Below are 21,459 nucleotides of genomic sequence, written 5' to 3' on the forward strand. Positions count from 1 at the left end.
TGAAGAAGAAACAGTTGACAAAAGTCAAAACATACATTAAAATGTTGCAAGAGACAATCAAATTAGATGTCATTGTAAGCATATAGTGGCTGAACATTCTAGCGCATCAAACTTAAAAGCTCTAGTGGCCAAGTCATAGGAGTGTTGGTTGGAATCCCAGACGTGACGCCTCTGGCCACACTTCACTCGCATCGGCCCAATACCCAAGCTTGTGCGTGGACAGAGCCCTGTCACTTTTTGTGCAGCAATATCAAACGGGGCCCTGATATGAATCAAAGATGGACAGCAACAAAATCAAGCAATTCATTTTCCATACCTGTGTTTGCCATTCATCAGCTTCTGCTTTCTTTGCTTCTTCCTTGGTGGTCTTGACATCTTCCTCAGCTGCCACCTTCTTCTCTCTCGTCTTGTCCTCCTCCGTTGTTGAAGCATCCCGACTCTTCCTCTTCTTCAACCCTGGCTCCGCCCCAGCAGCCTTGGCCATCCCTGGCAACACTGACATGAGAGGTGCAATGTGGTCGATACCAACCCCCAAACGCGGCTTCTGAACCTGCTTCTTCTGTGACTCCATCTGCGCCTGAAATCTCGGTGGCAAGTTGGCTTTGTTGGATCTGTCACTTGTGAAGTTGAAGCTTCTGGTGTTCACATCGGCTGTCTTCTGTTGGAAGAAGGTACTAGTTGCATGGTGTGACCTTATATTGGGCTCAACTGAGGGAAGCTGTTTGGTATCAACAGAGGACTGTGGTGCGGTAAGCGGTTGGGAAGTCGACAAACCTGTACCTTGAATTTCAACATCTCTTTTGTTAGCAAGTCTGTTCTTGGCCTTCCACTCCATACTGATTCTCTGAGCTGCCGTGATGTTCTGGCCACAGGAATTGAAGTCAGAGCTGCTAGCATTTTGATCAGAAGCAGGTCCAGGAACGCCAGATGTACCGAACACCAAATTGCCGTGGCTTGTGGTTGAACGTGGCCCGGCCGACCCGCATGAAAGATGTCTGCTTCTGCTTGATGTGATACCAGCCTCCTGCCGTTGATCAGCATCAGTGTTGTCATTAATTTCTTGGTTGAGTAGAGCTTCAAACTCTTCTGGCTCAGTGCTATCATCAAGGTTATGAACTCCAGGATTGCCTGACTCGATAATTTTTGGTCTATCTGCTGATTCAAGCATAATGGGTACAGACTCGACAGTCTCTTCCATGACCACATCATGCTGAAGAATACCAGGCAAAGGCTTCTCTAGAGAAGGATGCAATGGCATCTGAGGACAACTTGAAAATACTTGTGGATTACTTGGCATTTGTTGCACTTCTTTAGGATTACCTGCCACTTCTTTAGGACTACCTGCCACCTCTTTAGGACTACCTGCCCTTTCTTTAGGATTACCTGCCACTTCTTTAGGATTACCTGCCACTTCTTTAGGATTACCTGCCACTTCTTCTACATTACTTTTGCATTTCTGAGGATTACTAGTAATATCCTGAGGCATCCGAGGTTCTGTACTTGCCGTTCCTTGCCAATTAGGAGGCTTACCTGGCATCTGGCGTAGATAAGGTTGAGGATTTGTTTGTGGATATATTGGAGGAAATCCAGTAGACCTTCCATGGAAGTACTGGTTCCGTTGCTGATTCTGGTAAGCTCCAAAAAGAATTTGTTCACTAAATGAAACAGCTGCAGGTCGTTGCAAATGTTTGGGCCTAATCAAGGGTGGCGGAGGTGTTGGGAGTAGAGCCGTGCGTCTCTGGGGCGGATAGAAGGACGGCTGACTTGGAACACGATAACTTTGGTGTTGATGAGCTTGTTGATGGGACTGATGAGGCTGTTGATGGTTTGGCTGGTTAGTCTCACTGACATGTTGAGATGGTGCTGACACTTCTTGATGCATTGCCTCCTGAGGAACCTCGAGCAGAGGAGTAGCTACCTTAGATGTCTCATCTGAATCTGCTTTCTTATTGACTTCTTCATGATCTGGACTAGTGGCGAGCACAGCGCTTGAAGATGCACTAGATACTGGATTGTGAGACTCCTGCCCCTGGCCAGAGGTTGTGGGGCTTCCCTCAGAGGTTGTGTCTAGTTGTTGCACTTTATCTTCCACCCCTTGAGAAGCCACTTGAGGAGCTGGCTGCTTGACAGGCAAGAGTCCTGCATTCAGCCTCCTGGCGGAGATTTCTCCAGAGTGGGAGCCTAAAGTCATGTGAAGTTGAGATGAGAGTCCCTCTGAGAATTTGGACCTCAGCCTAGAAAGGGATGAACCACTGCTGAATATCCGCTGCATGTTCCTGATGCGTTCAGCTCTGGTGAGGACAGTTGCCTCTTTGGACGCTTTGGTTTCACTGGACTGAAGGTAAAAAGGGTATACAAGAGTTTAAAATAAAATAATTACTTTAAAGTAATTACACCAGGTGTAAAAACAGATGTCTTAGATATTAACTGTATCATTCAAGAATCTTTAAGTTACCTGTACATTTGCACACCACTTGTGATACAACAACTTCATCAAAATATTTAATGCAAAAAAGTGTTTGCCTGAAACAAAAATTTTGTCAGGGATTTCGTCAGAAATTTTGTATTTCCTAAAAAAAACTTTTACGCTTCGGGCAATTTCTCCTAACTTGGTAACAAAACAATCTAGCAACAAAATGATAGCTATGACAAAACAATAATGGAATCACGAAATCTCAGTCTTGATTTGAATATTTCTAACCTGGTTTTCAGTAAGTCCAGGAGGTCCATCAGATCCACCTGCTGGAGTTCTTAAGCCTGGTGGCATGGAAGCTGCACCCAGACCGGACGGTGTCTCTGGCAGATCTGTACGAGGTTGCTGTGTGGGATCTGGTAGTGGCCGGTTACTTAGCATCTCATCTGCTTCCAGGGTTTCGGGAGCAGGCTTGGTTGGATGGGCTTGGAGAGTGTCCTCGCCTTCTTGAAGTGCATGGTGTCCAGGTCTGATGGGACTACATTGAGGAAAAAGACAGCAAATATGATCAATCAAGTGACTTGGTTTATTACAAGTGGCCGTCACAACTTTTAGAAGTTTACTGTTTGCTACTAACAACAACGAGGTTGGAACAATGGATCAAAAAAATGAAAACAGTAATAGTGGGTAGTTTTTGAATTAGGGAATAAAAGTGTGGGGAGCTGGTCTTCACTGGTAATGACAGGGTTGGTGGCTGGCTGCTGTCAAATGGACAGAACCGTAGGCATGGTCCATTAACAGCAGCCAGCTGAAAAGATGAGAATGTGAAGAACAAATCCCAAACCTGGAAATATCCAGACAAAATTACACAAGCCTGCCGACAGTAGTGACAGTATGTGTGTAAGTGCTATTAAGGTTGTCATGGCAGAGTGGTTGAGAGCACCGAATTCAAGTTCTGATGGTTAAATCATCGTTTCGGGGGTCTCGGTCGTGAAAATGTGTCCTTGAGCAAGATACTTTACTGTAACTGCTTCTTTTCACCTAGGGGTATAAATGGGTACCTGCAGTTGATATTGTGTATGAAAAAGCCTTTGGAGCGCAACGGTTGCCCAGGTTGTATAGTCCCAAGGGAGCTGAGAAAGAGGAATGTTATTGGCCCAATGACCAGGGCACTAAATTACAAACCTGTTGTCGCCGCTCACAGTACCAGATCCTCTCCTACCCCGTCCTCTCCCCTTCCTCGCTCCACCCAGAACCCTCTGATGTCTACTAAGACCTCCTCCATGGACGGTAGATGGCGTCTCGCTGTCAACAAAACCGATGATGACAGGACCCTCCGAGGCAGGACCAGGACTTGGATCTGAATGGGGGGTTGGGGTTGTGGTTCTAGCTGATGGCTCGCTGCTTGAACCAGTGCCTTGTTGGTAGAGGTTTACATGTTCGTGTCTTGGCTGAAAAGGGGATTGCAAGGTAACCATTTGATTCATATATACACTAGTTTACTTGCACTAGTTTATTTTTTGCTGAATTTACTGACTTAAGGATCTTAGGAACATGGTTATCCTTTCACCCATCTGAAAATAAGTCCTAGAAATTAACTTGCTGTGTAAGGTAACTTAGGAGAGAAGGTAAACTAGTTTTTAAGAAAAACGTGGTAATAGCATGCAAAATTCAAATCTTTAAGAAATTTGACGTGTTAAATAAAGGGAAGGTAGGGTTTTTGTTAATCACTCTTAAAATTAATGCCAATAAAAGCTTACTTGGTTAGTTGTAAAGCAGCTTTGAATAGTATTAAGCATAGGAACATTACAGAATTGGTTTTGCTAGCAAAAAAAGTTGCTGGCAGTGTACACACTTTATGTAATCCACCATGTACATAAACTGACAAACCTGTAGAAGTTTGAGATTGATCGACCATCTGGGTCGCAAGAGAATAAAGAAAAACCGATTACAAATTTTGCATTGCATCGATGCCAAAACAAAATGAATAAACGCTCACTGAGGGATAAACTCCAAACGTGAAATTAGATTATTTATTTCTTGTCGAATATGAAAATTCAGAGAGAAATATTTCAAGGGATGGTTTCTACTACCAACATCATTACTCCGTGTAATTTTTATGTAAATTTGTGATCTTCACGATTTTTGTTTCTTACCAACTCTGTAACGTTCCTTTAATCATCTAATAATAATAATAAAACACAGCATTTGTGAGGCGCACTATCTCTGTAAAAACATTCAGAGGCGCCGGTCCAGGTCAATAAAAGAAAAACTCAGATGTGTTCAAAAGCCAGTCTGAAAAGATGTGTTTTAAGGGAATTTTGCAAGTGACAAATGTCATGTGTATCTCTTAGACTTTGAGGCAGAGAGTTCCAGAGGCGGGGGGCAAGATTAGAGAAGGCCCTATCACCATAAGAGGCAAGGCGAGTCCGGGGAACAAAGAGCATGCTGCCTGATGACCCTAGACCTGGCCTGGCATGCCGGTGCTGAAGCATGCTCGCAAGGTAGGGAGGGGCGGAACCATGAAGTGTTTTGAATGTCAGGAGGTTGATTTTGTACTGAATTCTGAAACTAATTGGTAGCCAGTGAAGATTGTGTAGGATGGGTGAGATATGAGAAGACATTTTTGTACCTTCAAGTAATGTGGTTTAGGAAAAATAAAAAAGTTTTTATCCCTAAAAATTGCAATATGAGCAGATTTTGTATTCCAATTACTAATTACTACAAAAACCAAACCTAATCAGCTTCCCTTTTGGTTTGTTACTTGATATTCGAAGAAGGAAAAAAAAAGTAGGAAAAAAATACGCATAAAAAGTTACTGCTCCCTTTTACTTTTAACCCAACTACTGCACTTTTATAAAAAAAAAAAACACCCCCCTAAATGGAGTACAAACTGACTCATTGAGTACAAACTGACTCACAACCTTCTTTACCACCGAGACAGCAAATGTATCTATAGATGGAATCTTCAGTTCATGTAGCTGGTCTGGTGCCTTGTCTTCATGCTGTATCATCTGAACCAAAGCTTCATAGTCAGACTGCAGCTTAGAAACATGTCCCTTAATGGTGTCCTCATAGGCAGTGAATCTTGAGGCCAGTTGGTTTTTCTCGTACATGCTGCCAAAAAAATTGAATTTGTGAATGAAAAAGAGAACTTTCAAAACACATATCTTGGACAAAGAGCCATTCCAACACAGCTTTATTCCCTGAACTGCCTCTCTTTGGAACTCCTTGCCTGGTGCATGTTCCCCCCCCCCATTCTACAGTCTGGAATGTCAATTCCCACCTCCAGACTCCCCCAAGTTATTTCCATCTTAGATGTTTTCTTTGTGTACATGTGTAGCCCCTTATCAAGAGGGGCTTTTAGCCATGTTTGGGGCGAACTTACATGAACAAAAAATAATGGGAAGCGGCGAGTTCTTAAACAGCCGTTTAAAACCGGCAGGGCCGTTGCCTTTTTGGTTAAAAAGCGTAATACAGTAGGAAACTCTGTAAAAAGAACGTATCTGCTTCCAACGTCCTTGAGCTCTGTACGTACGTGTGGTGCATTTTTATGAGACAGTTTTCGGATATGCAACCTCGTATTCATGGGCTAAAATGCCACGGCGAGATGGATCACCCCTTGGAACGAGGTTGTGTGGTACTCCGCACAAATGCTATCCCCCCCAAAAACGGTTATAAACAGATCCAGCTGGTCATTGTCAACCGTTTAAACACCCCCACGTGATGCGCTCTCCACCAATAGGAATAGCGAAACTGTCTGGGGTATTTATGAATCCTTTTTTGAATCCTGTAATTACCTGATTTTGGAGCTCTCTGCGTAGATGTTATATGTATAAGAAGAACTTGACAGAGTACTAGCAATCTTCTCCTCAAGAGCTTGGTGCTTCATTTCAAGAACCTGTAAAGACAAAGCGTCAAGACATTTTAAAGGCAGTAGTAGACACTGTTGGTAATTACTCAAAATAATTATCAGCATAAAACCTCACTGGCTAACGAGTAATGGGGAGAGGTTGATAGTATAAAACATTGAGAGAAACGGCTCCTCTGAAGTGCAGTAGTTTTCGAGAAAGAGGTAATTTTCAACAAATTTGATTTCAAGACCTCGAGTTCAGAATTTGAAGTCTCGAAATCAAGCATCAGAAAGATGCTTGATCGTGTGACAAGGGTGTTTTTTCTTTCATAGTTATCTTGCAACTCCGACGACCAATTAAGCTCAAATTTTCACAGGTTTGTTATTTTATGCATATGTTGAGATACACCAAGTGAGAAGACTGGTCTTTGACAATTACCAATAGTGTCCATTGTCTTCTAAGTAGCTTCTAAATAAGACTTTTGTTATATTCAATGTGAAAAATAGCTTCTACGTAAGAATTAAAGCCATTGGACACTTTCGGTAAACAGTATTGTCCAAGGCCCACATTTCGTGTATCACAACTTATATATAAAATAACAAACCTGTGGAAATTTAGGCTCAATCGATCATCGGAGTCGGGAGAAAATAGCGGAAAACCCATCCCTGTTTTCGCGCGTTTCGCCGTGTCATGGCATGTGTTTACTATTAATCCGTAATTCTCGTTGTCGAAAATTGATTTAATGTTTTCTCAAAAGTAAAGCACTTCATGGAACAATATTTCGAGAGAAGTCTTTTACCATTACCTTCTGTAAACCCTGTAAGTTATTTGTAAATCTGTGAACTTTTTTTTTTTTTTTTTCTGTTCCAAAAGTGTATAATGGCTTTAAGCCAACTAAAATAGACAAGCGCTCCAGAGTCGGGCCGAACCAAATTCTGAATGAAGTACATGAAAAGTTTGACGTCTGAAACAGTAAGAAGCAATGCACTAGAAGTTAAAAGATCGAATGCTGCAGTCGTTCGGAATGACTCTGGAGCGCCTTGGTTTCAGACGTCAATCTTGTCATGAGCCGCGCCAATGGCAATGTAAATGTTCTGTTAAGTTCGCCTGCCTCAAACCATCATTTATTTGGGTTGATCTAGAGTCACTCCTAATCTATTTGGTTCAGTCATTACTCTGGCCCGCCTGTCTAAAACGAGTGTAAGAATATTAGTTTGTTACCTTAAAAGCTGCCATGCAAGAACAGCACACCAAAGGATGCTTAAAAAGAAAACCTAAAATGTTCAGTGCTTTGAAACACCATGACTACTGTGCCGTGTCGAGGCAGAGCAGTCTAGAACACCGGACCCAAACTTCGGTGTTGTCAGCAGCAGAGTGTGGATTTGATACCTGGTCATGATACTTGTGCCCTGGAGCAAGGCACTAAGCCATAAGTTCCTCTCCACAACTTAGGCACTTACTGCAATTTGTTCTACCAGCCAGGCTCCTAGTGGATGATACCTATGCCTACATCCATAAGGTCTGTGAAGGGGGTTACCCTGTTTTAGGCTCAAGGGGTAGGGACCAACATGCTCCTTAGTGATGGTTGATTTGAGTCAACAGCCCAAATCAGTTAAGTGAAGCTCTCACGTATGGAAGTGGTGATCTGATATCAGTCAATATCTCACAAAATAAAAAAAATAATAGATACATTTCTTTTAAATTAAAAAACAGCACGACACAAATAAAACAAAATCTTACATTGTAAATCTAGTTTCCAAATGGTCAGCAATGACCAACTCTTATTTCATATAAATTATCAAATTGATAATTTGCCCATCGTTGACAAGCTGCATTGACAAGCTGCACCTTCTGTGTGCTAAAATTATTGACTTACCTTGAGTTCAGCAGTTTTAGCTCGTTGAGTCAGTGACGCAAGACGCTCAGCAGTGAGCATATCACGAGCTTCATCAAGCTCCTGGGTATCAGTCTCCACACTGTTCTTTATTTTGACTTCTTCCATCTCTCTCTTCAATGAAGATGCTTCAAGATCCAACAGCTGTCTTGTGACTGACTCTAACTCACTGGAGAGGCTATAAAGGATAATAATATAAAAATGTATACCGCGCTTAATACTAAGTTTCTTAGCGCAGTGGTGCTGATGTCCTAGTGAAGACTAATGTAAATCAGGGCAACACCACCAAAAACAAAGAACAAAATACAAGTATAAACAAAAGAAGCAACAAAGCAGAGATAAACATGAGAAATAAACCCAATTAACAGAAAATAATTCAACCAAGTGTTCTCACTTGAGAGGCTAACAAATATTTTTAAAAATTGAGCTAGTGTTTTAAAAGACTTAGAGGAGGTCCAAGCCATGGGAGGAAGGACGTCTGTGTTGGTTCTTCATTGCCCATGGCTATAACCCTCAATGTCAATACCCGGTAATTTTTTAACTTAGTCTTCTCACTTAAGAGGCTATGAAAGATGTTGAAAAAAACTCAAGTGAGTCAAGAAGGATGATGAACAGCCATGGGAAGATGAACCCAGGGCTGGGGTGGGTACTTTATAGCCCATGGCTAAACCCCTCAAGATCAATAGCCTGTTTTTGTTAACCAAGCCTACTCACTTTAGAGGCTACAAAAGATGAACAAACCTGAGACAGAATCAAGACTGACTGTGCTTTTTAACATGTGTTCTGCGCCTCTGATCATTTTGTATGTAAGGGGCACAATATAAATTTTAAGTATTATTATTATTAAGACGCAGTAGGTCCAAACCGTGGCAGGAAGGACGACGGTGTGGGTATTTCATTGCCCAAGGCTATAACCCTCAATGTCAATATCCTGGTTGTTTTAAACTAAACCTTCTCACTTGATGAGAGGCTTTAAAAGATGAGAGAAACTTGATATAGAGTCCAAAGGGAGGAGGTACAAGCCAAAGGAAGAAGGACCTCGGTGTGGGTACTTCATTGGCAATGGCTAGTTCATTTAAGTTTGCATCCGCAGTCACAATTGTTCTTAAAGGCAAGGTATAGGCTTGGTAATCACTCTAAAAATTAGTGCCAACAAAAACTTTAGTTAGAAGCCAACACCAGCCTTCGGTAGTATAAACAATTTGAGAAACATTTCACGTTGAACTATAGTGGTTATGTAAAAAGATCACAGCTTCTATGCCCAAAATTTGAATATGAGAAGCGTTACTGTCAGTAACATTTCTCACAATATCTATTCCTATTTGCGTCATTCTTCCTGCGTGGACATATTCCACCTTTTGAAATGAAACCTTCACACGTTTTTATATATTGTATATACAGTCGACTCCCGTTATTACGAGCTCGCATGTAACGAGGTTCCGGTTATAACGAGGTTTTTTGCCGGTCCCGAACTGCCCCGTGCGTGTTTCAATGCATTAAAATATGGATAATACGAGCACGGAAGTAGCGAGAACACGGTTATAACGAGGTAATTTTGCGGTCCCTTGGAGACAAAATGTATTGTTTTCAGACGTTTGTAGCGAGGGCCTGGAATAAGTGTGTAAAAAAAGCTTACCTTCGTCAAGGTTGAGAAATGACATGAAGCCCTTAAACCCCATGATCAATACAATAGAGGTGATAATTGCATGGTGCTCGTAGAGTGCCACCAGTCTATTCAACGGACTGGTTTACCCAAGCAGACAATAGAATGGCTTAAATCACGCGCGTGGCTCAAAACCACCAACGGTTTAGTCACTGACGACAATCCTTCTCAATTTCAAAAACATGCCGCTTACTTAATAAATTCATGTCGGCGAACGCACTCGGCAGTATTTGGGGGTTCTAATGATTATTCCTTGCTCGTATCATCCATGCAAAACTTCAAAAACGTCACCGCTGTTCGAGTTTTTTTTTTTTAGTAGAGCCCCTTTTTCAATTAAAAATATTATTATTAATTCAATAATAACAATTCAATGAATGAAGATTCCCCCGTTTCCAAAAATGTTTTTTTTTAAGAAAAGAAAGAAAAAAACAAAGGTTGCCCGTCCGGAATATTTAATTCAATCACATCAAAAGATAGAGATGGTTTAAAAGACACAGATACGCAAAGATTTTATTAAATCAATAATATAAATCAAATAGAAAATTATTTTAAAAGACACAGATACACAAAGATTTAATGAATTAAATACTGTTATAAGAATTAAAAGGAGAAATTGAAAAATGAAACAAAACAACTGGATCGGAACAGCCAAAAAAGGAAACGGCAAACAACTGAAACAAGCTCCTTTATACAATCATCACTCCCTTCAGTCCATGTGCAACGGAACTCCAGAAACATCTCGCTGGTGTCCCACGCTTGACATGCTGTTATCATGATACTCCATGTCGATCACCAACGAAAATGAACGTTCAGTGCATGCATCATGTTCATACCATGCGCTACGCGGCAGAATCCACTCGCTCTGAACGGCAAGTTGACATCTCTTTGCTATATTGTTATCATAAATTGTACAAAATATTACATTTCCCTGATTAATCACTCAATAAAAGACATTTAGCAATGATATTCTTGTGTACAAGATGCTCGTAATAGCTGTTCTGATAAGCAAACAGCTCCGTGCAGGCTAACACAAGTGTATATGCACGTACACGTGTTGTGTACAATGTGTATGCACGTACACGTGTTGTGTGCATGCACAATGATGACGTGTGTATCTATATTTAGCGCGCTGCGTTTATAACGAGGTTCGGATAATACGAGGAAAATGGGCCAGTCCGGCGGACCTCGTTATAACGGGAGTCGACTGTATTATCTACACTTGAATGGGATTAAAACAATCAAATGGTTTTTTTTTTTGCCTTTTACACATACCTTGAGTTGAGTTTCTCTCCAGCAAAAATCTTGGTCTTTGCATTGCTGAATCGACCCTGCAGTTCTCTCAGCTCCATGGTAGTCTTCTTCAACTCTGCTGTTTGCTGATGACGACGTACCTGCAACTCTTTTTCCACACTCTAAAAAGAAAAATAAGACAGTTCCATCCTAATAACTCATCAATATTCTAATATTTCCTTTGTTAATTTTGTAAAATCGTTCCGGACGAATAGGTCTGAAGCCAGTGATTTCAGCTGTGGGCCAAGCAGCTGGACAAGCCGACAAGTCCAGAAGTTTTTTCAATCCAGTGTTTTTTAATTTACTGTTTATAGCGTTGATTTAAACAAATTAAGTAACAAAGTTGACTTTGAGTATTGAAGTTAATTCACCCATAGACAAATAAGACAATCTTAGTCTTAGTTCTGGTTCAAATAAAAAGGGTTTATGTTGAACTGTAAAATCTTGATCTGCTTTCAAAGAGTAAAAACGTTTTTTGCAGTAAAGATTTAGATCTACAAACCATGCTGTTTTGTCATTTTTTCTGCTCAAATTCAAACCCAGGACAAGAAAACCATCCTTCAACTAAAATAAGTGAACACCAAAATCAGAAATAGAAACCTTTTGTGCAAAATCTTGTGTTGCTTTTGGTAAAATAAAATTGCTTTTGGTCCAGAGAAGATTTTGGGCTTCAAGCCGTGCAGTGTTTTGTTGTTGTTTTTTTTCTTCTTTTTTTCGCTCAAAATCAAACCCAAGACAAGAACCACCCTTTACCTAAAATAAGTGAATAAAAATATCAGAGATGGAAACCTTTTGACTTTGTTTGCTTTCATGGAGACTCTCTCTTGCTTCTTGCATTTCCCGACTGTGTTTTTTCTTCTGAGATGCTGCCACGCTTCGCTCAATTTCCATCGTTGCCTCCAGAACCTTCACCCTGTTCACCTTGAAAGGTTTCAGAAGGAAAAAAAATCACATTTATTTGAGAGTTTGTAGAGAGTTCGGAAAGTTTCAAAGGCATGCTATATATGGGTGTAAATATGGCAAGTCCGATCTCCACCTGCCTTCACACTTTCATCCTGTTTTATTGCAAAACAACTTATATCTGTACCGCTTTTCCTCCAAATCAAATTTTTTGAATAAGGCTGTATTGCCATGGAAGGGCCGAGCACCGCACTGGCCAATCCGTTAAAATTTTTCTCTATAACCAGTCAAATCTGTGAGAGCACGCCCGAAAGTCTGACAAAAGCGTGAGATGTCATGTCTTAAACCAGAAGTGGACTGACTAGGTAAATTTTTAAACAATGGGTGCGTTCGTTTAGCTCCCCTGGGTCGACCCCGGTGTGTGGCGTGTTTTTTTTCCAGAACAAACGTGTGAAGATAATTACCCACATTCGTCCTGGAAAAATAAAAAAAAACGCCACACACCGGGGTTGACCCAGGGAAGCTAAACGAACGCACCCAATTTTGGGTTGAACAGAAAAAATAATTGACTTGCACTGGCGATCTCAGGATTAACGTGCCTGTGTTCAACCAACTAAGCTACTACCTAGCCCCAACGTTGGCATCCTCCCGATTTTGTCAATATCTTTAGTTCGGGTTGCCAGTCAGATGCCATTCAACCTGTAACTGCCGTAAAGCCAGGGATTAAAGGGAAGGTACACGTTTGGTAATTACTTAAAACAAATATCAACTTAAAAACTGACTTGGTAAGGTAACAAGCATAGGAGAGCTGTTGATAGTATAAAACATTGTGAGAAACGGCTCCCTCTGAAGTAGCATAGACTTTGAAATAGAGGTAATTTCTCACTTCTAGAAGTCTTTTATTCCTATCTGAAAGCACATAAATTGTACAGCAAGGGTGTTTTTCTTTCCTTGTACTCCGATGACCAATTGAGCTCAAATGTTCACAGGTTTGTTATTTTATGCATACATGTATGTTGAGATACACTGGTCTTTGACAATTGCCAATAGTGTACCTTCCCTATAAACAAGAAGTTAATTACCCAATGTAATATGGAAAAAATGCAATTTTTTAATAAGGTCACTGCATTGTGCATTTGGGGTGTGGCGCAGCGTGCTAGCTTGATGATAGTTGGGGAGATATGCATGTGTCCATACCACCAACATAGGGCTAGAAAGCTCAGTTAGTAGAGTGCCAGCATATTTCCAGTGTTCTTTGGTTCAAAACCTGAAATCATTTAAAATCTGAAATGATAAAAAGAAGGAAATCAACTGAACTTACAGCATTGATGTACTTCTGCATGTAAGCTTCTTCAAGTTCAGTTGGTGTGTCCACTCCACGATCCTCTTTGATGACAATGTCAGTATTGACACCGAGCGTCCTCTCTACATCCTTCCTTGTACTTACAGCTCTGGTGCACTTACGGATCTCATCAGTATTGACTCCTCTGTCCTTAGTCTTTAAAGCAATCTTGGTGATAAGGACCTCTTGGTTAAAGAAGGCTGTACATCTCTCTTCATCGGTATCTGGCACTGTCTCCACGGCTTCTCTCATTATGCTGACTTCTGATTCCATAAATTCCTCCTGAAGTCTACTCTCTTCATGATCACCTGGTTGTGTCTTAGTGAGGCTGTTGTCAACAAGGACATCTTGGCTTAGAAAGATGGCCCGACTCTCATCATGGTCAGCAAGATGAGGTTCTGCCGCCTCTGTTAAAAGACTACCAGCAGATGATTCCAATTGCACTTGAGGTCTACTCTCTTCTTCATCTTGAGAACATGAATCGGACTCATCACTTCTGTCTTCTGAAGATGTGTGATCTACAAGTATCATATGATGACGATGTCTAACTAGCAATTTGTCACCAGATTGTTTGTCACTGGGGACATCTTGGCTTGGGACGACAGCCCGACTCTCACCATGATCAGCAGGATTAGACTCTGCAGCTTCTGTTAAGACACTACCGTCAGATGCTTCTGATTGTTCTTGAGGTTTACTCTCTTCTTCATCTTGAGAACATGAATCAGACTCATCACTTCCGTCTGCTGAAGATGTGTGATCTACAAGTACCATATGATGACGATATCTTACTGGTGATTCGTCACCAGACTGTTTGTCACTGTGGACATTGTGGCTTGGGACGTCAGCCTGACTCTCACCAGTGTCAGCAGGATGAGACTCTACAGCCTCTGTTAAGAGACAACCCTCCGATGCTTCCGATTTCTCTTGTGGTCTACTCTCTTCTTCATCTTTACTCTCTTCTTCAACTGTAGACCATGAATCAGACTGATCACTTCCGTCTTCTGAAGATGTATGATCTACAATTATCATACGATGACGATACCTTACTGACAAGGGTGCATTGACTTTTTGCGAGGTATTATCTTTCTCTCTGATGAGATTCGCGTTACTTGTGGGGAGAGAAGCTGCCACTGAAAATCTATGCTGAACAGATTCGGTATCCTGATTGCTCACGCTTATACAGACTTCTTGGCTTGGGACAACTTCTTTGCTTTGGACGACCTCTTGGCTTCGCACGACTTCTTTGCTTCCTTGGCTTTGGTCAGCTTCTTGGCTTTGGGCAACTTCTTGGCTTTGGATGATTTCTTGGCTTTGGTCAGCTTCTTGGCTTTGTGCAACTTCTTGGCTTTGGACGACTTTATGGCCTGGGACGACTTCTTGGCTTGGCAGGAAACTTTGGCTTTTTGAGACAGCTTTGCCCTCCTCATGGTTGTCAGAAGCTTCTTCTAAGCTGCTGTCAAGTGCCTCATTTCTCGACTCTTCATGACCTTGTGACTGAGAATGGAAAGGATCACATCTGTCTTCTTGAGTCATTTCATCTTCAGGAACAATACACCCCAGTTTAAAAGCGAAAGGTGCATTAAGGTTCTGAGAGGAGTCATAGTTCTCTGTGACGAGACATGGTAAAGAATCTTCCACTGGTAATCTCGGTTGAAAAGCTTCCTCAACCTCTGGAAAGTTCTTGTCAACAATGACAGCTTGTCCCTCGTCCTTATGGCAATCTTTATTAGCTTCTGGACTCTCTGCTATGATGCAGTCTTCAGATGTTTGGTCTGGTTGTCCAATATCGCAGTCTTGTGATTGGGAATCAGGTAATTGATCATCATCTTTTAAAGGTGTTTCCTCGATGAGCACCAGGGCATTCATGTCAAAGTTGTCTGTTGATGTTAAGGATGCCATTGGTTCTTCAACAGCCTCAGCCAAAGCAAGAGTCTCTTGCAGGTTCACCACCTGTGTACCTCTTCAAAGTCGGTTTCAGTTGGGTCCAACACTTTAGTAGGTTCACCTTCAAGATCACCCTCATCACTCCTAAGATCACCTTCAACATCATATTCAAGATCACAGTCAAGATCACCCTCAAGATCCCTTACAAGATCACCATTGTCATCACCCTCAAGATCACCACCAAGACCACCTTTGAGATCACCATCATCACCCTCAAGATCACCCTCAAGATCATCCATGATGTTGATCTGATCACCTTCCACTTTGGTTGTTGTCGTTTCATCCACACAATCTATACACGTTCCTGAGATGTTGTCATCCAATGACCTTTTTGATTCTGGTTTTAACAGAAGAGCCATAAGTGTACCAAACTCTTCTCCAGTTTCTGAGCAGTTATCATCCTCGGTGCTTGAATCCAAGTTCAGGCTCATCTTGCCGTCACTGGAGGACGCCTGCAGAACTTCTTCACTCGGGGTTTCATACCCTCCAGACGATAAAGACTCAATATCTTCAAGAGTGTCTTCAGCTACATCAGTCTGCTGGGTCACCAGTTCGTGAGTAGTACTTGCCGAGTGCTCACCGTCTTGATCTGCCTCACTTTGAAGCTGGACAGTTTGCTCATTAGCAACCTCATCCCTTGGCAACTCAAGTGTCTGCAAATTTAACGCCCACTCTCTGTCGGACTCTAGCTCAGTCTTTACCCCCACCACATGACTTGGGTCAGCCAGTTTACTCGCAGTGGCAGAGCCCAAGTGTGCCTCCTCTTTTGGTGACTCCACCATCTCGGTATCTGCTGGCAACTCGTTGTTCTTAACCGGCAAAGTCTTCACATTGGCGAGGCTTCTCAAGTGCAGAATCCAGTCGGTCTGCTCTTCAACTGTGGAATGACCACTCAACATAGAAGCCATTCTGGGTCTGACACTGGCGTCTCCCGTCCACTTGGGACTACCTGCTGATGACGTCGTCTTGATTTCCTGCGACTCTGATTGGTATGAGTCATTCCTTTTCAGTAGATCACCAAAAACCAGGTGCTTCTGTCTGACTACATTCGAATGTTGTTTCTGGTTACTTTCCTTCCCAATGTCTCCCGATCGTACTTCTTGGGCTTTAGTGGCCAGTTTCTCTCCCATGGTCACGTACGGTGATGGCGATGATCTCTGTGAATGTGATGATGGCACGGAGGTTTTGACTTTCAGTTCAGTGTCTTGGTGGTCAATAATGTGGACTGAGGTGTTGGTGACTAAGGATTTGTTAATAGCTTTCTCCTGCTTTGCCTTTGCAGCCAGTTTGTTTCCAAGATTTGAGTACGGGCTTTTATCCTTGGTTCTTACTGGCGACTCAAACGAAGGTTGTCCACCTAGGCAGGAAAAAGAGGAAAAGATGTATGGAGTAATTTTTTTGTCTTTTCAATAATTTGAATCCACAAAGCTATCATTGACCCTCCTGTATGCAGACTCTGAGATGCCTCAAAATCTCCCATTAGGCTTGTACTCCACAGTGAATAAATCCAAATCACACTTTCCTGTTATTATTGTATAATTTGTGTGATCAATTAGTGCCACAAGTTGCCATTGCTGATACTGACCAGGGTCCAATTTCATAGCGCTGACAAGCGGCCGATTTTTGTGCTTACTGTGCAATTTCTATTTTATAGCGCTGCTAACCGTAAGCACACGAAAAGGTACGCTAACCTTCCGGTGCTTACCGCACGAAAATTAAATGATGTCACAATGCAAATCCACGATAAACACGCAATATGGCGGCCCAATTTTTCTGCTAACCTGTAAAATACGCTAAGGCTTAAGCAAGTTTTTCTGCTACAGTAAGCATGCAAATTTGCTTACCGTTAAGCAGCACTATGAAATTGGGCACAGGGCCAAATTTCATAAAGTCTCTTAAGCAGAAACAATTCTTTAACAATTGTCTGCTCAGCAGGAGCAGGATACCAGTCACTATTTGTTACATGTGACATGATAGTTTGGCTGGTATTGGTCGGCATAACATGGCCCAATTTCATAGAGCTGCTTACCATAACAAATAGCTAAGCACCACATTACTATGCTTACAAGAATAAGGTCAGCAACTTAACTACCATGTCACAAGTACAATTTGTGAATGGTATCCTGCAAATGTTTGCTAAAAATTTTTTTTAAGTAATATTTTCTGTGTCAAGGTAAAGGTAAAGTTACCCAACATATCAATCCAGTGCAAGCACAGCTTAACAGTCCTCCGCTAGCCAAATGTCAGTTATTGTACAACAGCAAAGGACAAGTCAAAATTATGTCCAACAAGAGTATGGCTGGCTATTTTTTTCTGTATATCACTAATTGGTCATTTACTTTAATTAACAGCGTTGATAGAGAACCATAAATCAAGGACCAGTGAACAAGTTGGCTAACTGGTACAGAAATGACAAGCTAACTAGTCTCCCTGACTAACATTCCTAAGGGCAAACTCTGCAAGTGGTTTTACCAAAGGACTTCCAGTCACAAGTTGACCGAAGGACTTCCAGTCAAAAAGTTGTTGGTTTGAGCTCCAAGCTTAATGTAACATAGGGTGCGTTGGATAAGCTTCCCTGGGTCGACCCCGCGGTGCTCACTGCCATGAGCTAATCGAACGATCACACTCGCCCTCTCGTGGTGATGTCTTGCACCTCGGGTCAACCCCAAGTGACCCACTCCACAAGCTAGCACTCGGGGCTGACCCGGGTGAGCCCCTGGAATGACCTCAAAGCTATTCGAACGCACCAGGGACAGACCAGGGTCGACCCAGGGAAGCTAATCGAACGCACCCATAAAGAGTGTGGCTTTGTGTACAACAGTGATTGGGGCTGTTGCCAGCTTAGCTGCTCTTCCCCGTCATGCAGAGATTGGGGAGTCCCCTCAATGGAAGAATCGTACAAACCTGGATACAGTGCCTTGTAATCATCATAGTAACCACCTCCATCTCCGTAATGATCAGACAAGAAGGAGCAGATTTCCAGGAGGTTGCCGTCGTCTACATCTTCGGAACGATTCTTCATCACAGGAGGCTCTGAAAAATTCATTTTAACAATTTGATTCATTTTTAAATTCTCAGGGAAAATATAAATTGCATCTGAAAATAATAACAACATTGAAGTCTTCTATAAGCGCACGTATGTACCAAACAAAGTACTCAAGGCGCTGAGTATATTATACAAACTTTCAGAAAGATAGGTAGTATTGCAGTGATGAATTCTGAGACCTAATTATTTAGCACCTTATAAGGGTTTACAGGGTGCTACGGCACATTCAGCCGCCACAGCCAAGAACACCGCGGCAAACCCCTCTTTTCGATAAAGTGCACATGGTTCTTTTACATGCTTACACAACACATGGGACCAACAGCTTTACGTCCCATCCGAAAGACAAAGCAATGGTTAAGTGTCTTGCTTAAGTGTCACGGCTGGGGATTTGAACCCACACTCTGCTGATCAGAAACACAAGAGTTTGAATTTGGTGCCCTAAACCGCTCGGCCACAACACTTCCACCAAATGGTTACAAATGTTCTCGCTGTACATTGAAGTTTACTAATAACGATTTAAAATCCTTTAACTCTGACTCAAAAAAAAAAGTTGTTAAAATGAGAAGAAAAAAATTAGATCACACGGACAAACAGTTTCAAGAATGGAAAATAAAGACTCTTGAGTGTGCTTTTCAGAGCTGTTTTTTTTTTCGGGGGGGGGGGGGGGAGGTCACCCTTTAAAAAAACAAGCACGCAATTAATATGTGACCATAACATGATCAATTTTTCACTAAACTAAGTGGTACATTAAAGGGTTCAAATGGAAAGCTTTAGATCAATCACTCATTTTTTTCTGGAACATTTATACCTTTCATAAACTCTGTGACAAGAAAGTCTTCAGTTTTGCTCTCCACCCACTCTGCTGGGTCATAGGATCTATCCTGAAAAGACAAGCAAATGTACAACAATTCAGAGCTCGAAATAAACACTGGACTTGTTTTTGAATATGAACACCTCAATGCGTTTTTAATTTGGACTCAAATATATAAAGATCATTCAATTTCTTTTGGGTTACCCATAATAATTAGATAAATCTTCTGTTAGTGCTTTTTTAAATAAAAAAAATTGACACTTTGACGGAGCCAGCTCTGGCTCCATCATAGCAGCCAGAGTCTAAGAATGAGCCCCATTTTTTGGAAAGGGGCATAATTTGTCCACTATGACAACTTTTTTTACAAATTGTTTGTTATAAAAATTTGTTATGAAAGATCGCCTAGCATCACAGAGTCCGACAGCCACGTCAAGGTGGGGGCTACACTTAATTGATTTGGGCTGTCAATCCAGATCAACTGTAACCAAGAGCAAGTTGCCACCTACTGCCGTTCTGACACAGGGTTACCCCCTTCACAAGTTAGTAAGGATGTAGGCATTGGTACAATCCAGTAGGAGCCTGGCTGGTAGAGCAGAATACACCACCTAGCCAATTTTTTTACGAAGCAATTACGGTCAAGTGACTTGCTCAAGGTCACAAGTGTCATTACCAGGGTTCAAAACCACTGCTGCTGGCAACACCAGAGCTTGGGTCCGGTAAACTACATGTACATAGACCGCTTGACCACAAAACACCACTATTACATGCATATTTTTAATTCAGAAAAAAATAAACGCTAGGCTTAAAATACCACCCCTCACTAAAACTCACATCTTGAAACGCCGGTGATACTTCTCTCAGTGAAACGTTGTCTCCTTCAACCCGAAACTCCTCCGCCAAGAATACTTTCAGGCCTCCCAGTCTCTTGATTCCACGACGGATAGAGGCAGGCAACTGCATGAAGATGCTGAGTAAGTGATGGTCGCAGACATCCAGTTTGCCATAAATGCTCAGGGTTTCATGGAATTGACTGTATAAGAACAAGAAGAAAACCAAAGTCAAAAAGGAAGAAGTGAATTGTAATCATGGTGTTCACCATTGGCAGGAGGGGGGGGGGCTCAAACTAAACACTGGATCGCAAGCCTGAGGCCGCCGATATTAGCATTGGGATAGTAAACTTACATGTATGACCGGACAAGTCTGCCACTTGTGTTTAAGTTCAAAATGTTTTCAAATCTGTTAAGTGTTTAAGATAGTTTACCCATAGTAAAATGAGATAAATCTTTCCTTAAAGGGAAGGTACACGTTTGGTAATTGTCAAAGACCGGTCTTCTCACTTGGTGTATCCCATCATAACCATAAAATAATAAGCCTGTGGAAATTTGGGCTCAATTGGTCATCGAAGTTGCGAAAAAATTATGAAAGAAAAAACACCCTTGTCAAGCGGATTTGTGTGCTTTCAGGTAGGAATAATTGAGTGAGAAATTACCTCATTCTCAAAATCTCCGCTTCTTCAGAGTGAGCCGTTTCTCACAATGTGTTATACTATCAACAACTCTCCATTACTGGTACCAAGTAAGTTTTTATTTGTTTTGAGTAATTACCAGAGTACATGTACCTTCCCTGTAAGGCTTGCTCAATTTTATAAAAGTTTAATTGTTTTAACGCTGTGTCCGTATTTGTTTTTATCATTTCGAATCTGGTCCTGTGAAAATAATTCAAATGCAGTCAACATTAGAAGCTTCAAGTCGTGCGGTCTTGTGGATTTTCCACCCAAATTCAGGCCCCGATTAGAAGGAAATGGTTTGCCGGAAACAACTACAAACGTGTATATTTGTACCACCCCTTTTGATAACGAATAAAACAAACAAACAAACAAACAAACAAACAAACAAACAAACAAACAAACAAACAGTGACAGAGACTTGTCTCTGAGATTCAGGCAGGGGACTTCGCTCATCTGACCCCTCTGTCCACTTTTTGAACGAGTTTAATTTTACAGAGCTTGTTAAGTGGAAAATGTTGCTTAGAAAGTTTCTGCTTAGAAAAGTTGAATACCAGTCATAGGTCATATATTTGGACTTTTGTTTGGTAACCTTTCTCTTTCACAGGACTCAGAAAAGTACTAATTTATGGGTAAAACAAAAAAATAATATTAATAACCTTACTCTGGTAAGCATAATACTTTTGTGCTGAGCTACTTGTTGTGCTTTTAAAAGCAGCTCTATAGAATTGGGCCATGCTGTTTAGCTTGCTCCACAAACAGGTTGCAAATTATTGCAATACACAAGAATCGGAGGTA

The 21,459-nt window shown here is 41.6% G+C and overlaps 1 protein-coding gene across 1 annotated transcript in view; it reads right to left on the reverse strand.

The window, feature by feature from the left end:
• LOC117288046 overlaps window positions 1–21,459 on the reverse strand; it is a 36,216-nt gene that overhangs the window by 5,765 nt on the left and 8,992 nt on the right. The window contains 13 exon segments of the mRNA XM_033768729.1: window positions 317–2,335; window positions 2,702–2,951; window positions 3,599–3,864; window positions 5,266–5,530; window positions 6,214–6,314; window positions 8,144–8,339; window positions 11,097–11,236; window positions 11,904–12,035; window positions 13,336–15,305; window positions 15,308–16,657; window positions 18,205–18,333; window positions 19,155–19,227; window positions 19,989–20,187. Coding sequence (XP_033624620.1) covers window positions 317–2,335; window positions 2,702–2,951; window positions 3,599–3,864; window positions 5,266–5,530; window positions 6,214–6,314; window positions 8,144–8,339; window positions 11,097–11,236; window positions 11,904–12,035; window positions 13,336–15,305; window positions 15,308–16,657; window positions 18,205–18,333; window positions 19,155–19,227; window positions 19,989–20,187 — 7,090 coding nt within the window.

The sequence above is a fragment of the Asterias rubens genome, chromosome 3 (assembly GCF_902459465.1).
Source record: "Asterias rubens chromosome 3, eAstRub1.3, whole genome shotgun sequence".
Classification (NCBI taxonomy): Eukaryota; Metazoa; Echinodermata; class Asteroidea; order Forcipulatida; family Asteriidae; genus Asterias; species Asterias rubens.